The sequence below is a fragment of the Stegostoma tigrinum genome, chromosome 4 (genome assembly GCF_030684315.1).
Source record: "Stegostoma tigrinum isolate sSteTig4 chromosome 4, sSteTig4.hap1, whole genome shotgun sequence".
NCBI lineage: Eukaryota > Metazoa > Chordata > Chondrichthyes > Orectolobiformes > Stegostomatidae > Stegostoma > Stegostoma tigrinum.
In genome coordinates, this window is record NC_081357.1 from 45,323,501 (window position 1) to 45,340,373 (window position 16,873).

The 16,873-nt window shown below is 40.7% G+C and overlaps 1 protein-coding gene across 1 annotated transcript in view; it reads right to left on the reverse strand.

The window, feature by feature from the left end:
* ifnlr1 (interferon lambda receptor 1) overlaps positions 1–15,118 on the reverse strand; it is a 55,794-nt gene extending 40,676 nt beyond the window's left edge. Inside the window, exon 1 of the mRNA XM_048531502.2 lies at positions 14,745–15,118. Within this exon, the coding sequence (XP_048387459.1) occupies positions 14,745–14,856 (112 nt within the window). The 5' untranslated portion in view covers positions 14,857–15,118. The remainder of the gene's footprint in view (positions 1–14,744) is intronic.
* Positions 15,119–16,873: the final 1,755 nt, after the last annotated feature.

The following is a 16,873-nucleotide window of genomic DNA, read 5'->3' on the forward strand; positions in this document are numbered from 1 at the left end:
TTGCCTTCAACACCACATGGATCTGTAAAGGTTGGAGCAAGACAATTTCCAAAGCCTCACATTTAGCCTCATGGGGAACTCAATGAGAATCTATAGATTGTCCCTTTAAAGCAGATGTGCCTAGGTCTCAATTACCAACAAGCCTAAGGCTGGCACCTAACAGTTTAATATCTTTTGATGCCATTTTTGCAGCATTTCTGTTGCTCAGTAGTCAACACAATCATAGGATAAACAATTTGGATTTTAATTCTCCATCGTGATCTTTGTAGCTACATGTATAGATGCACAGCTTGTTTCATTTAACTATAATTATGAGTCAACATTCTGTGAAGCAACAACACCCACAGATGTCTTGCTGCAGAGAGTTGCAACCTTCCTGTTATCGATTTGTTTGCTATATCTTACTGACAGAAATGGGTTTGTACTTGTGAGTGGCATCAATTTCATCAATCAGACCTAGCTATTCATGTTAATGCCACAACCACAACAAAGGAAAGTGTGAAGTAAGAAATTTAACTGGAAACTTCTCAAAATAGGATACAAAAAATGGTTTCCTGTTGGCCTCAAACATTGTTGAAAGTCAATGTTAGCTGTTAAATTTAAATCATCAGCTGGCATTTCAATAGTTGGAACATTTGAGTTTAAATGAAACACATTGTCTACAATAGTAAAAAAAATTGCAGTTATTGCAGTGGTACTTCAAGGAATTTAACCAATCTCACATTTTGATCCAATTAAAATGAAACTGAATTTGCAACCTTTAAAAAACATCAACAAATGAAAACATCATCACATTTTGCATTACAAAGTCACATGAACCATTTTGGGAGCCCTCTTTTCTCACTCCATGCAAGAACCAGATCTTCTTGAAGCATAAGATCCAATTCAGGGCTAGAGAGGAACATGGAGTAGGAGGGAAAGAATTCAGTCAAAGTAGTCATGTAAATATTAATGATATGGGCAGGATGAAGAATTGGCTTCTACAATGTCAACTGAAGAGCTAGGCACCAAATTCAATAGCAGTACCTCAGTCATGTCTGTATTATTACCCAAGCCATCTGCAAATTGGCATTGGACAAGTCAGATTAAAGAGATGAATGTGTGGTTCAAACCAATATTTTGTCTCAGTATTTACTGTGAAGAATGACATAGAAGCTAGGGAAATTGGGGAAATAAATGATGATGGCTTGAAAACAGTCCATGTGACAGAACAGGCGGTGCTGGAGGTCTTAAAACACATAAAGATAGATAAATCCCATGGACCTGATCAGATATATCCCAGGACATTGTAGGAAGCTCAGGAAGAAATTGTAGGGCTCCAGCAGAGATATTTGTATCATCGACAGCCACGCGTGATGTGCCGGAAGACTGGAGGGTGGCTAACGTGGAGTCATTATTTAAGAAAGATTGCAAGGAAAAGCCAGGGATCTACAGACTGGTGAGTCTGCCGTCACTGGTGATGGGTTGTTGGAAGGGATTCTGAGAGACAGTATTTACATGTGTTTGGAAAGGCAAGAGCTGATTAGGGATAGTCAGCACAACTTTGATCATGGGAAATCATGTCTCTCAAACTTGATTGAGTTTTTTGAAGAGGTTACCAAGAAGATAGATGAAGGCAGAGGAGTAGGTGTTGTCTACATGGATTTTAGAAAGGCCTTTGCCTAATCAGAAAGATTAGATCTTATGATATCCAGGGAGAGACAACCAACTAGATACAAAATTGGCTTGATGGTAGAAGACTGGACTGGAGGCCCATGACCAGCAGGGTGCAGCAAGAATTGTTCTGAGTCCACTGTTATTCATCATTTATATCAACAATCTGGATGAAAATTTAGGAGGTATAGTTGGTAAGTTTGTGGATGACACCAAAATTGGTAGTATAGTGGATTGTGAAGAAGGTAATCTAAGAGTACAATGAGATCTTGATCTGGGCTAGTGGGCGGAAAAGTGGCAGATGGAGTTTAATTTAGATAAATGTGAACTGTTACATTTTGGTGAGACAAACCAGGGCGGGACTTATACAGTTAAGGTAGGGCCCTGGTGAGTGTTGTTGAACAGAGGGACCAAGGAGTAGAGGTTCATAATTCCTTGAAAGTGTAGTCACAGGTAGACAGGGTGGTGAAGGCATGCTTGCCTTCATTGGTCAGAACATTGAATGTAAAAGACATAGGTTAGGACACTCTTAGAATACTGTGTTCAATTCTGGTCACCCTGCTGTAGGGAAGATGTTGTTAAACTAGAAAGAGAACAGAAAAACTGTGAAGGATGTTGCCAGGACTGGAAGGTTATCCTTCATTTCAGTTTAATTATGGGGCAATTGGGTGAGAACTTGTCTGTTTGTATATGGTGAACAAGTTTTCAGTTTTGATGGAGTTTAGTTATATGTGAGTCGGGAACCAAGACTGGCTACAAAATATTATGCCAGGACTTTGTCTAACAAACCTGATTACCGACATCAGTTTTCTGCACACAAACTTGATGATCAGTGGAAGAATTAAGGAACTGAATGTATCTGTGTCACTTCTTACCAATTGGGAAATAAGGTAATTTATGGCTTTTTTTGCTACCATACAAAGCACTATAAGAATCAAAACAATATGGAAATAGATGAACAAAGTATTAACTTTCAGAGATAAGATATATCAAAAAGACTTACTAACTGATTGTGAAATGTAGTCATGTTTTGACTTGATTTTATTTAAATTCAGAAAGTATGAAGTTCCGCAGAACAGGATATATGGTACTCAGTAGATTGTATGCAAATCTGCAGAAATTCTATTTAGAAATTCCCCTATCTGTGTTGGCATTTAAGAAATTAGACTGTGCCAAAATATAAAGTGTAGACAGACTTCTAGTTTTGATGGGAGCTAAGTTTGCAGATAAACAGACACTGCTAGAAAAAATGTTGAAAATGTTCAAAGTGTTGAAAAAATTCCTCAGAAAGCATTCCTTTCCAGCAACATTTTTGCTGCTAATGGGGCAATTGACATCCAACAGAAAATGGAACCTGTAATGCTAATGGACTGTTGAAATCATCTCGGTACAGGTCACAGGTGGGTAATCTAAAAAACCAAGAAAATGAGGGCAGGTGACAATTTTCAGAAGCAAAGAGAATTTGGGTTGTTCAATAAATGAATGAACTCCAAAAATCTCCAGGGTGTAGTCAATTGATCCTTCAGGTTTATTTCAAAGGACTGTGCCATGAACTGTCCTTAACAATAATAGAATAGTTAGAATTAAGAGCAAAGAAGTTACATAAAAAGAAGTTTGAGATAGGATCAGAACACTGTTGAGGACAAGTTATTGGAAAAGTTGATTGAAACAGAACTTGAGATACTGATAACAGTTCTCACTAATAATGGAGATAAATCTGTTAACTGTGAGTTTAGAAATGTGACTGCCAAATGAACTTAGTAGTAATGAATATAACAGCAGTAAGCCTTCTTAGCAAAGGGCTGTGCAAAAGGAAACACACAGTCATATGCAAAATGCTTCACTACATTTTGGTCGATCAGATGAACAGTAAATTAGCATACACTTTAGTAGAGGCAGTCCATGTTAAGAATTCATTGTAGACAGTCAGAGAACACAGAACATATCAGTTCATATTTGGAAGAACTACTAACGATTTGTCAGCAATAAATGATCAACTCCCAGCAGCGAAAGAGATTACATGTAGCTTTATTTTATATCAGTACTTAAACGCACTCCACACAGGCAGAAAGCTTTCATTGGAGTTGACATCCCACAAAGAATTTGGCAAGCCATGAGGCATGATGTAAGGCCATCCAAAACAGTTTTAGTACAGAGACACGGTTTATTATTATAGTAACAGGCTTAAAGAACGGAGAGGCCTAGGAAAGGTTATTGGCAAAGATAGATAAATACTGTATAGTATACACTGCAGACTGTTCAGGGACCCTCTTCAAGGTTGCTTGGTATAGATTATAAAATTGCATATTCCAAAGGAGCTACGAAAAATAACACGGAACCAGACCTAATACAAATTAACATCTAATACACAGCTATGAGCATCAATTTGTCACAGTTGTCAGTTTGCCTGATGATGGGCAAAACAGTTCCAATGGTCAAAATGAGGCCATCAGCAGTAAAGAAACTTAGCAAAAGTTGGCACTAAAGTCAAATATTCACCAGAAGAATCCAGTCAGTGAAGGAATGTGACAACTATAAGTAGAGCAGAAAGGCAACTGGAAAATGGTTGAATGTTTAGGGTGATGAGAAAGAAGTTAGGTCCATGGATCAGGAGAATGAAGTGGGGAAGTCAAGAAGACAGAGCGTCAGCTTGGACAGTGGCTCTGAGACCAAACATGTTCCTGAAAGAAGTTCCTGGAATTAATAGAAGGGGGATATCAAACAGTAACAGTCTGGAAAGACACAGATTGAAGGACAAACGGTGTAGCTTAACATAATCAAAGAATACAATATAGACTGGGCATTCCAAAGGAGCACAGGTCCAATGCACTCCGAGATAGTGAGCTTCACAGATTCAACATTCTTTGGGAGAAGTAATTTCCCCTCATCTTGGTTTTAATCTGCTACCCCTTATCCTACAAATATGACCTCTTGTTCTAGATTGCCCTATATGAGGAAACAGCCTTTCTGCATCTACTTTGTCAATTCCGTTTTGCACTTGGAGACCGCAGTTACCTCTACTTCATTGGTCTAAACTCCAGTGAATATAAGCCTAAGCTCTCTTCACAAGACAAACTCCTCATCTCTAGAATCAATCTAGTAAATGTCCTTTGAAGTGCTTCCAATAAAATTGCATCCCTCCTCATGCAAGGTGTCCAAATTTGTATGCAATCCTCCAGACACAATCTCACTAATGCCTTGTGCAATTGTAGCAATACTTACCTACTTTTATATTCCATTCCTTTAGGAACAAATGCCAATATTCCATTTGCCTTCTAATTCCCTGTTGTGTCTGCATGCTAGTTTTCTGTGATTCTTCCAGGAGGGCACCCAGATGCCTCTGCACAGAAGCATTCTGAAGTTCCCCTGCATTTATCTATTAAGTTGCCTTTCTACTTCTCTGACTAAAGTGGATAACTTCACACTTATCAACAGTAAAACTTCACCAAACAAAGTTTTCCCAATCCATATTGATTTCTAAATAGTTACCTACCCCTTTAATATCTCTCTCTCTCTCTCTGGCTCCATCTCTACCTCTCTCCGGCCTCACTCCCAATTTTGGCTTTAGCACAAATACTATTCTTTCCCAGCTACTAACACTTCTGATGAACAGTCACCAGACTTGATGCATGACCTCTGTTTGTTTCCCACAAATACTGCCAGACCGGTTGAGTTTCTCTAGCCATTTCTGTTTTTATCTCAGATCTTCAGTATCCACTGTTCTTTGTTTTATTTGTCCATCTATAAGTTTCTTATTTCTTGCAACTTACTTTCCCACCTATTTGAGTGTCATCAACAAATTAGGCTGGAGAACTTTCTGCGCCTGCATCCAAATTGTTAATATAGATTGTAAATAGGATTGGGGAATGATGACCAAACCCTATGGTGCCCCACTAGTCACATCTTGCCAACCAGAAAAAAAACATTTATCCTGACTCTCTGTTTTCTGTTCATTAGCCAAGCCTTTACCTACATCTATAAATTACTCCTAATTCCATGTGATTGTACCTTGTGTTAACCTTTTGTGCAGCACCTTATCAAACAACCTCTGGAAGTCCAGAGATACTACATCTACAGGATCCCCACTATCCGCTTTGTGAGTGACATCTCTGAAGAACTGTCATAAATTAGTCAAATATGATTCAGGGCTGAGATGAGAGTTGTGAAACTAGGTAATTCTCTGCCACAGAAAACTGTTGGGGCCAGCTCGTTAGATATCATAGAATCCCTACAATGCGGAAACAGGCCCTTCAGCCCAACAAGTCCACACAAACCCTTAGAACATCCCACCCAGCCCCATCCCCACAACCTAAACATCCCTGAACACAATGGGCAATTTAGCATGGCCAATCCACCTAACCTGCATATCTTTGGACTGGTATTCAAGAGTGAGCTGGATGTGGCCCTTGCAGCTAAAGGGATCAAGGGATATGGAAAGGAAGCAGGAGCAGAATACTGAAATTGCGTGATCAGCGATAATCATATTGAATGGTGGGACACTCTCAATGGGCTGAATGCCTATACCTGCACCTATTTTCCATGACTATATTTACTCTTCAAAAACTATGCAGATACTGCTGAATTCTGACCTTCTGAACCTCCAATTTTTACTTTCTTAGTAATGGTTTCAACAATTTCCCAACAATACATGTTAAAATAACTGGCTCAGAGATAGTAGGAACTGGACAATCTGAGATAACAAGGTGTAGAGCTGGATGAACGCAGCAGGCCAAGCAGCATCGGAGGAGCAGGAAAGCTGACGTTTTGGGTCCAGAGCCTTCTTTAGAAAATGTTCTGAAGACCCTTTTCTGACGAAGCATCTAGACCCAAAACATCAGCTTTCCTGTTCCTCTGATGCTGCGTGGCCTGCTGCGTTCATCCAGCTCCACACCTTGTTATCTAAAATAACTGGCTGATAGTTTCTCGCTTTCTGCCTCCCTGCCATTTTCAACCAGGTCCTAAATATTATTTTCATGAATTGCCATTATTCAGGTGCTAGGATTTTGGTTATATTTTGATTAATATTTTGAGATTAGTTTGAGATTAATATTTTGAGATTAATTTATAATTTATATAACAGAATAAGATTCCATCTTTGACTAGAAACGCTATTTGGCAATGTTGCACAAGAGCTTGATAATCATAATCAATTCCACTTTGTTATCTTAACAGAAATATTGCCTTGTTCAAATTGATTGATTAAAACAACATTAAAATGGTAAATTTAATAGGGAGTACTATATCTTCTGGTAAAATCATTTAGTCATGTTCAACGTGTCATGTGAACCCGCGGAGGGCATATGTGTGTGTGTGTGCGCGTGTGTGTGTGGTGTGTGTGTGTGTGTGTGTGTGTGTGTGTGTGTGCGCGCGCACACATGTATGTTGCTGCCATCTCCAGATTAGATCGGTCACTGCACCATTCTAAACTGAGCACTTTCAGTGGATGAATCAGAATATTTTGCAATCAGCAAATCATTTCCTAAACTTAAATTATGAGATAACTGAATTCTTTCCTAATTACACATACAAGCCAGCAGATACACGGAATATCCATATGGAACAAATCTGACCATGGAACAAAAGCTGATTTTGTATTCTCAAAACATATCTGTTAAAGATAAGACATTTAGAATTTTCCAAAAGATCATGTGCTGTCCATATTTTAAGTTACAAACTTCACCATTTACACCATCCAGTTACTGGGAAATGATTTGCTGATTGCAAAATATTCTGATTCATCCACTGAAAGTGCTCAGTACTCAGATTGATGGGTGCACTGTACATTTTTAAATTTCTACTGTTAGGAAAGCTGACTAGTTTTTTTTCCCACTTGAGTCTCATTTACAGAGCAAAAATTCCACAAAACAGTGGAAAGTGCTGAGGATTGTTAAGAAATGACATGTAGTTTCAAAGACTTCTATTTCTTTTTAGGGAGTCTCAACTGCTTTTCTGTCTTCTAAAAATTATACGTGGTCAGGGCTTATTCCAATTTGCTTCATCAAACCAGTTTGATTGCTCAACAGCATGATAGAATACTCTAAGCTATCTTAAGCTTTTCTCTATAACATAATGTTAAATAATTTGTGGTAATTGCATCATGGAGTCATGCATTTGATCTTTGGAGCAATAATGCTGTGGCTGGTAAAAAAATTCTACTTTAAGAATCTTTGTACAACATTGAACTTAGCAACAGTGTGTTATGTTGGAAAAAGTGGGCAGATGAAGTTAGGTGCAGATCAGCTATGATCTAATTAAGAGCTGGAAGAAAGTAATTTTCATTGGTAGCAACTTGGCATATTTACTTAAATTAGAAGGATGCCATTGGTGTCATCTCCCAGTACCCTGTACTGGACCCTTAACTTATTGTTTTGGAACAACAGAGTTCCAAACTTCTACTGTCTCTGACTGTAGATGTAATTTCAATCCTGAATCATCTAGTTCAAATGTTTATACTAGCCCACAGTTCTAAACTCTCAATTGCCCAAAATTGATTTTCTTCATTTACCTTGTGTGATCTGTTTAAAGGCTCAAGAAATTCATTCAAATCACTCCCTGGCCTTGTAAATTCCAGAAGCTACAAATTTATTATATATGTTTCCCTAACCCATGGTAGGTTAATGTTACATTCCTTACAAGGTCTGTAAACATGCCCATGGTGTGAAATCTAAGGAAGGTGACTCAGTGATGCACCCTTTTTTTTTTCTTTATTTAATCATGTAATCTGGGTATCACTGACTAGGCCAGCATTTATTGCCCATCCTTAGTTGCCCTTGAGATGGTGAGGTGAGCTGGGTTTCTTAAGCTTCTGCAGTGATTTGACCAAGCAACAGTGAAAGAAGAACAATATACTCCCAAGTCAACATGGTGAGTGTCTCGGAGGGGAACTTGCAGGTGTTGGTATTGCCGTGCAACTCTGGCCCCTGTGATTCTGGATGGTAGAGGTTGAGAGTTTGGAAGGTGTTGATGAATTGCGGCAGTGCATCTTGTAGTGGGTATATATTGCTGCTACTGAGCACCAGTGTTGAAGGAAATGGATGTTTGTGGATGAGGTGCTAATCTAGCAGGCTGCTTCATCCTGGATGCTGTCAAGCTTCTTGAGTGTTGTTGGAGCTGCACTCATTCAGGCAAGTGGGGAGCAATCCATCATATTCAAGACTTGTATCCTGCAGGTGGTGGGCAGGCTTTGGGGAGTCAGTAGGGGAGTTACTCACTGCAGGATTCCTAGGCTAGTAAGAGACAGTCCCAGGTGAACGCTCTGGGGACAGGGGGCTCAAATCCCAGCATGGCAAATGGTGAAATTCAAATTCAATAAGAATATGGAATTAATAACTTGTTCTAATACTGACCATATAACAATTTGTGATTGTCATAAAAATCAATCTGTTTCATTAACGGAAAGGAAATCTGCCATCCTGACTTTAAACTGTATTACTGAGTCAAAGTCTTGGAATTCCCTCTCTAACAGTGCTGTGGGGTGTCCCTACATTCCAACTACATAAATCCAAGAAGATGGCTCGCCATCGCCTTCTTCAAGGCAATTAGGGATGGGAAACAAATGCTTGCCCATCCAATAAAGTCAGCATTCCCCGAGTGAATAGAATTCCTCACTGTCCTCCAGGTGTTATCTGACCAGGGCTTTGTAAAGTTGAAACATAGCTTTTGCAACTTACATTCTCATCCTCTAGATACAAAAGCTAGCATTTCATCAGTCTTTTTAATTATTTTCAGTACCTGTAACATTTTAGTGATTGAAGTACCTTTATCACCAAGACTCCTCCAATCTCCACTTTTTATTAATTTTTCTAACTTTTTACCATTTAGAAAATACTCTGCTCTGTCCATTGGTTCAAAATGGATGGCCTAATATTTGCCAACCATAGTTTCTCCTAATTGTTTACTTTATCAATATTTTTAATAGAGCCATAACACTTTTACAACACGGAAAGAGACCCTTTGGCCCATAATATCTATATTGGTCATCAAGAACCTATCTATTCTAGATCCAGTTTCCAACCCTTGGCCTGGAGCCTTTTCTGCTGTGACATTTCAAGTACTGTCAAAATACTTCTTAAATGTTGTAATGGCTCCTGCCTCTACCACCCTTTCAACTGGTGGGTTCCAAATACCGCCACCCTCTGCGTGAAAACAAATACCTTCCTTAAATCTCTAAACATTTGCTCTTTATCTTAAATCTATACCTCCTCGTTATTGACCCTTCCATGAAAGGGGAAGGTTTCATTCTATTTATTCCATCTAATCCCCTTAAAATTCTGTATGTTTCACTGAGATCCTCTCTTGGCCACTTCTGTTCTATGAAAAACTAACCCAATCATAAGCATCCCTTTGCTTCCTTATCCAATCCTGTACATATCTTGACCTCCAGAGTTTGTGTGAACATGCTGATCACGGCCTTCACCTTTATAGGAACGTGTTGGCTCTGAACTCTCATTATTTCCTTTTTGAAAGATTTCCACTACTCTGGTGTAGATTTCCTGCAAGTAATTGCTGGCAGGCCAATTTGGCTAGATATAAATTTGCCTGTCCTTAAGTCAGATTTTACATCTCCAGGCCATTTTGTCCTTTTCCATGACTACGTTAAATCTCACTGAATTACGATTATACTACCACCCATACTGGGACCATTAACATTGAATGAAAGAGAAATGAGGTCCTGTGAACAGACGTTAAGGATTTAGCTCGGAAATTGAAAACCAGGACTTCAAAGATATGAATCTCCAGATTTGTGAATGTTAGAAAGATATAGCAGCTCAATGCATGGCTGGAGAAATGGGGTAGATGGGGTGAAATTTAGGTTCCTGAGGCATTGGGACCATTTCTCAGAGTGAAGGGCTACTTGTAGAAGTTGGATGAGTTATATCTGAACTGAAACAGGATGAACATCCTCACAGGAAGTTTTACTAATACTGTTTGGGTGGGCTTAATCTCTGCTGGCAGAGGAGGGGATCCTGACAAGTAATTAAGAGGGGACAGAAGGTGAAAAAAAGAACCCAAGAAATGGTAGATGCTGTAAATAAGAAACACAAACATGAATTGCTAGAAAAACAAAGCAGGTCTGGCAACATCTGTGCAGTAAAAGCATGTCAGGTCCAGTGACCCTCCTTCAGAATGAGGGAGGTGAGAAGTAGAGATGGAATTACTAGTCAGGTGAGTGAGTCTGGAAGTCAGAGGAAAAACACTAAATATGCAGAAGAAATGCATTTAGCAAGGCTAGATGGAATGTATTTCAATACAAGGAGTTTGAGGAGTAAGATAAGCTGAGGGCGCAGATAGGCTCTCAGTGTGATGGTTTATGGCTCAGATAGATAGGTTCTTGAGCAGGAGGGGCATCAAGGGTTATGGAGAAAGGATGGGAAAGTAGATGTAAGGAGTGTTGGATCAGCCATGATTCTAGTGAATAGCAAAGCAGATTTGAGGGGCCAAACGGCCTACTCCTGTTCCTATTTCTTATGATCTTATATCATAGCTGTAGCAGAGATTTGGTGAAAGATTGTACAACCACTTTCCAGAGCACCCACTTTCAGTCCAACAAATGACCCTGCCACTTCAACTCACCACCGTGTTCGCTGGCCAATATCTCGATCTCAGGCCTGTTGCAGTGCTTCAGTGAGGCTCAGTCCAAGCTGGAAGAACAGTGTCTCATCTTCCACTTGGGAAGCCTGGAGCCTTCAGCGCTCAATATTGAATTCAATAATTCTAGAGCCTAAATGCTTTTTTTAGGGTCCTTTACCTATCCCCACACACTAGGCCCTGTCATGACATGAGCTGCTTTCAGCAAAACTAATCCCTCGCAATTCACCTACCAATGCAACAGGTCCACAGCAGATGCCATCTCCCTGACTCTATACTCATGCCTGGAACACCTTGATAACGAGGATACCTGTGTTAGGTTCCTAGTTATTAATGACGGCTCTGCCTTCAACATTATGATTCCAAATAAACTCATCTCCAAACTCTGAGACCATGGTCTTGGCTCCCTGTTCTGTGACTGGATCCTCGGCTTCCTGACCCATAGACCACAATCAGTGAGAATAATCGACAACACCTCCTCCAAGAACAATCCTCAACTCCAGTGCCCCACTCAGCCCCCTGCTGTACTTCTTATACACTCACAATTGTGTGGCCAAATTCCAGCCCAATTCCATTACAAGTTTGCTAATGATATCACCATTGTGGATCAAATCTCAAATAATAATGAGACAGAGTACACGAAAGAGATAGCCTCATGGTGTAAAAACAACAATCTCTCCACCAATGCCAGCAAAATGAAAGAGTTGGTCATTGACTTCAAGAAGCAGAGTGGAGGGCATGTCCTGATCCTGAGGTGAAGAGGTCGAGGGCGTCATGTTCCTGACAGCGATGATCACCAACAATCTTTTCTGATCCACCCACATCAATGCGGCGGTCAAAAAAGCACAAGAATACCTGTACCTCCTCAGCAATCTAAGGAAATTTGACATGTCCACAAAAACTCTTACCAATTTTTTTTATGGATGTACCATTCTATCTGGGTGCATCATGATATAGTATGGCAACTACTCTTCCCAAATCCGCAATAAACGACAGAGAGTCACGAACGCAGCCCTGTTGATCATGCAAAACAGCCTTCCATCCACTGACTCCACCTATAGTGCCCAATGCCTCAAGAAAGCAACCATCATAATCACCCACACCACTGTTATACACTCTTCTACTCTCTGTCGTCATACAGAAAATAAAGAAGTTTGAATACAAGTTCGAACAGATTCAAGCACAGCTTCCTCCCTACTGTTATCAGACTTTTGAACTGACCTCTTGTTGATCTCTCTCTGCATCTTCACAATGGTTGTAACTCCGTATTCTGTGCTCTGTTCTGCTATCTGATGCATTTTATATGGTCCAATATGTCTGGTTGAGCACGCAAAACAACTCTTTTCACTGTATCTCAGCACGTGACAATAACAAATCAAATCAAGTCAAATTACATCATTTCATCTTTAATATTTAAGATTATTCCTTCATTTCCATGACATTCCTTATTTATCTTCATATATTTAATCCAGTCCTGACCGTCTTGCAGTCCTGCTACTCTGTAATATCTTCCAAGGTGAATCTACAATTGAAATTCATTCAATTTGTTCCTTATACTTTGTACATTTGTGCGGAGAACATATATTTAGAACCACACACCATAAACTTTGCTTCTGCTCTAATGTGTTGCCCATGTTTACACCAATTATTTTTTACTTGTTTCTTCTGGTTTAATAATATTTTAGCTTTTATTTTTTGCTTTACCTATATTACCTAAAACTCAATTACTGATGTTTACTAAGTTCTCTTCACTTTCACTTGTTTTTGAATGATTTAATGCTATCTTTTCCATTTCAGATATCCAACACAAATTTCTCACACCCATTCACTCGTTTAAAGTTCTTGTGCTTGTCATAGCTATGCTTTCTTCCGGGCTCCAACTCAGTACTGGTGGAGTCTAACTCACCAGCAAAATTCCTTTTCATGGCATCAGACAGGTACGCATGAAAAGATTGCTATCTACCTTCCAAATTATTGAATCTACAAACACCTCATAAAGCATCTTCTCATTCTCCTTTCTTTAAATAGCCTCATGTTCTAAGGTGATGTGGTTCAGTTCCACTCGTCTTTCCAATGTCAAATCCTCACAGTTAGCAATTACATTATATTAGTTGGATAAGATCAGCTTCTAGGAACACAGGAATAGGAGTAGGCATTCAGCTCCTTGAGCCTGTTCCACTGTTTAATGAAATCACGGCTGACCTGTGGCCTAATTCCATAAACTTGACATTAGCCTACATCCCAAAAAAATGTATTTATCTCAAATTTAATATTAACGACTGTTCCTGCATCCAACGCCGTTTCCGGATGAGTGTTCCAAACTTGTACCACCTTTTGCGTGTCAAAATGCTTCCTAACATCTCTCCTGAATGGTCTGGCCCTAATTTTCAGACTATGCCCCCAGTTCTAGAATTCCCAACCAGTGGAAATAGTTAATCTTTAGCTACCCCTGTCTTTTCCTGTTAATATCTTGATCAGACCACTCCTTATCCTTCCAAATTCTCGAGAAAACAGGGCTAATTTGTGTGAGATAACAAGGTGTAGAGCTGGATGAACACAGCAGGCTAAGCAGCATCAGAGGAACAGGAAGACTGATGTTTCGGGCCTAGACCCTTCTTCAGCTTTCCTGCTCCTCTGATTCTGCTTGGCCTGCTGTGTTCATCCAGCTCTACACCTTGGTATCTCAGATTCTCCAGCATCTGCAGTTCCTACTCTGTCTAGGTTAACAGTCTAGTGATAATACCCATAGGCTGTTGTCTCCCCCATAGTCCCAGTTTCTGGCCTGCTATTGTAGCACTGCGTTCATGTTTATTGTTTTATGGTTTTTAACATTCTTCCTCAAATTCAAAAAAGCGTGAGATATACTGACCAAAACGTGCCCGAAAGTTCCCACTTTCACAAACGTCCTATCTGCAGTGCGCCGAGACTGATTTTGGGATAAGACGGTTAAACAGCATGTCGGGAGTCACTGACTATGGTGGCACAAGTGAAACTATCTTTGAAAATGAAAGAGATATTTGCTCTGACCCAAGACCACATGGCAACCGTTTGCTTTCTTCGTAGACCATTAGACCCAATAAGATGTACGATTAAGAGAAGACCATTCTATCCATGAGCGTCCTCACTAAATAGCATCAGAGTTAGTTCGCCATCCCTCACGTCCACTTTCCTGCAGTTTCCCCATAACCCCTGATTCCCTGAACGAACAAGAATCTTTCCACCCAAGTCCTGAATATACACAAAGACTGTGCCCCACTGCTGTTTGTGGCAAGGGGTTCCCAAGGGTCACATTTCTTTTTGTGTCCTCTGGAAATGTGGCTACAGTACATTCGTTTCCTTCCTCCAAGTCGCTAACATGTTGCTGGAAATAGTCGCAATCCTAGCACTGATCGCTTTTTATCGCAGAAAATCTGTCTGTGCGCAAGGCAGGGCCGAGCAACGCTTCAAACAGTGAACAGAACATAACCCCAAACGGAAACGATTCATGAACGTCATTCACTAACTTGCATTCAAGATGTTCTCGCTCGATTCCCTGGCGGAAACTTGCAGACTGCTCCAGGACACCCAACACAGGCATAGCGACAAGGCCTGGGGCAGCAATCCACGCTGAAACATCCCGTCCAGCCGACTTCAAAAGATACATATCCCGATCCCTTTCTCGGTGCAATATAGGCGTCAACATGAAGGAGATTTCACTTTCTATTTTCATTTCCACAGTTATTTCCCAGCAACTGCTCAGGTCCCGCTTAATCTGGGGGGTTTCTCTGCTCAACTCAGCACAGTAAAGAGAAGTAGGATTTCTGTCACTAACTCAGTGCCGCGGTTTTGTTGGTAAATCAGTGCCTTTTTTTTAAACGCTACCAGCAACTAAAACTGGACTTACCCCTACTCAGCTGTATCCAATCTGAAGGCACACAGAGCTGTTCTGTGTCTATTTGGCCGAGCAGTTTGTGTGTGTGTGTTTTGGGGAGGGGAGAAGGTTCCCGAGTAGCGCAGGATCATCATTAACCGACAATCCAAAGTCACATTCAGAGCGTCTTACAATCAGAAGAGAAGGGGCTGGAGTAACTTCTCGCCCTCGCCACTCCTGATTTGACTGTGAGAAGTTCATATTTGAAAATAATACACTTTACCCCTTTAAAAAAGAATCATAGGATGTGGGCATTATCGCAAGGACACCACTCCTCTGACGAAGGGTCTAGGCCCGAAACGTCAGCTTTTGTGCTCCTGAGATGCTGCTTGGCCTGCTGTGTTCACCCAGCTCCACACCTAGTTATCTCAAGAAAACCTGTCTGCTTGTGTACTTTATGATCACAGTTAAACACTCATTGAATTGGTAAACATGTCCATTCAAAAATCTTGATGTGCTCAAATGAGAAGGGGAGACGGCCACCTCATAGCAGGGAGTAATCCAGAGGCCCATGCATTTAAATTCCATGTGGCCACTGGTAGAAGTTAAACTCATTAATTAGTCCGTGGATCATAGGATCCCTACAGCGTGTGGAAACAGGCCCTTTGGCCCAACAAGTCCACACTGACCGTCAGACATCCCACCCAGACACATCCCTCTATAATCCATCTTTAATCCACCTAATCCACACCTCCCTGAACACTACAGGCAATTTAGCATGGCCAATCCACCTAGCGTGCACATCTTTGGACTGTGGAAGGAAACCGGAGCGCCCGAAGAAAACCCACACAGACAGAGAATGTGCGAACCCCACACAGACAGTTGCCCCAGGGTAGAATCAACCCCGAGTTCCTGGTGCTGTGAGGTAGCAGTGCTAACCGAAGAAGGCAATTTTATTGGATTTAACATGGATTAAATGAACTAATTTTAAAAACGCTCTTTCACACACACCCACACACACACACAGATTACAAATAAGAGTGGACAGATTAAGTTGAGTCCAGTAATATGAAAGGAATATGTGATACTTCAAGATTTGACTGTCTGTTTGACTCCCCTGAGGCTGAATCAGATGGTTCTGCTGCATTCAATTTGTGAGCTTGTTGATTTTGATGTTGCGGTGGTTTAAAGATGCAGACAGACAATTTATCTATCCTTTCAGAGACATCAATATGAAGTTCAGTTTTTTTTAAAGTTCGTGTCAGTGGCTCCTGAGTTGTCAAAACTCGTTGATCACCTTTGAAAACTTGGAAGTTGGGTGGAAAGATGGAGGTGAGGAATGTACTCAAGGACTTGATCCTTCTGTGTCAGTTGCTCATGTGTAGTCCTGCAGGGAAAACTAGTGTTTAAGCCTAAGTTGGCTTATCATATGACCTCTCTCCAGAGGTCTCCAGACCTTTCTCCCAATGATCCTAATAAGGTTTTACGTCACTTGGAGACAATCTCCAACAAACCTCATCCCCCTGGATACCACTGCACCGCTTCCTCGCCCTCCCTCAATGTCTTCATCTCCAACTGCTATTGCAATATCAGTCGCCTGAATCTCTCCACCCCCTCACTTACTCCAAACTCTCCCCAACGGAAGAAGCAGCCCTCTGTTCCCTCCTCTGCAACCCCAACCTCACCATCAAGCCAGTGGATAAGACGGGTGCGGTCATTGCCATGGTGCACTGACCTCTATACAGCAGAGGCCAGATGCCAACTCTGACACTTCCTTCTGCT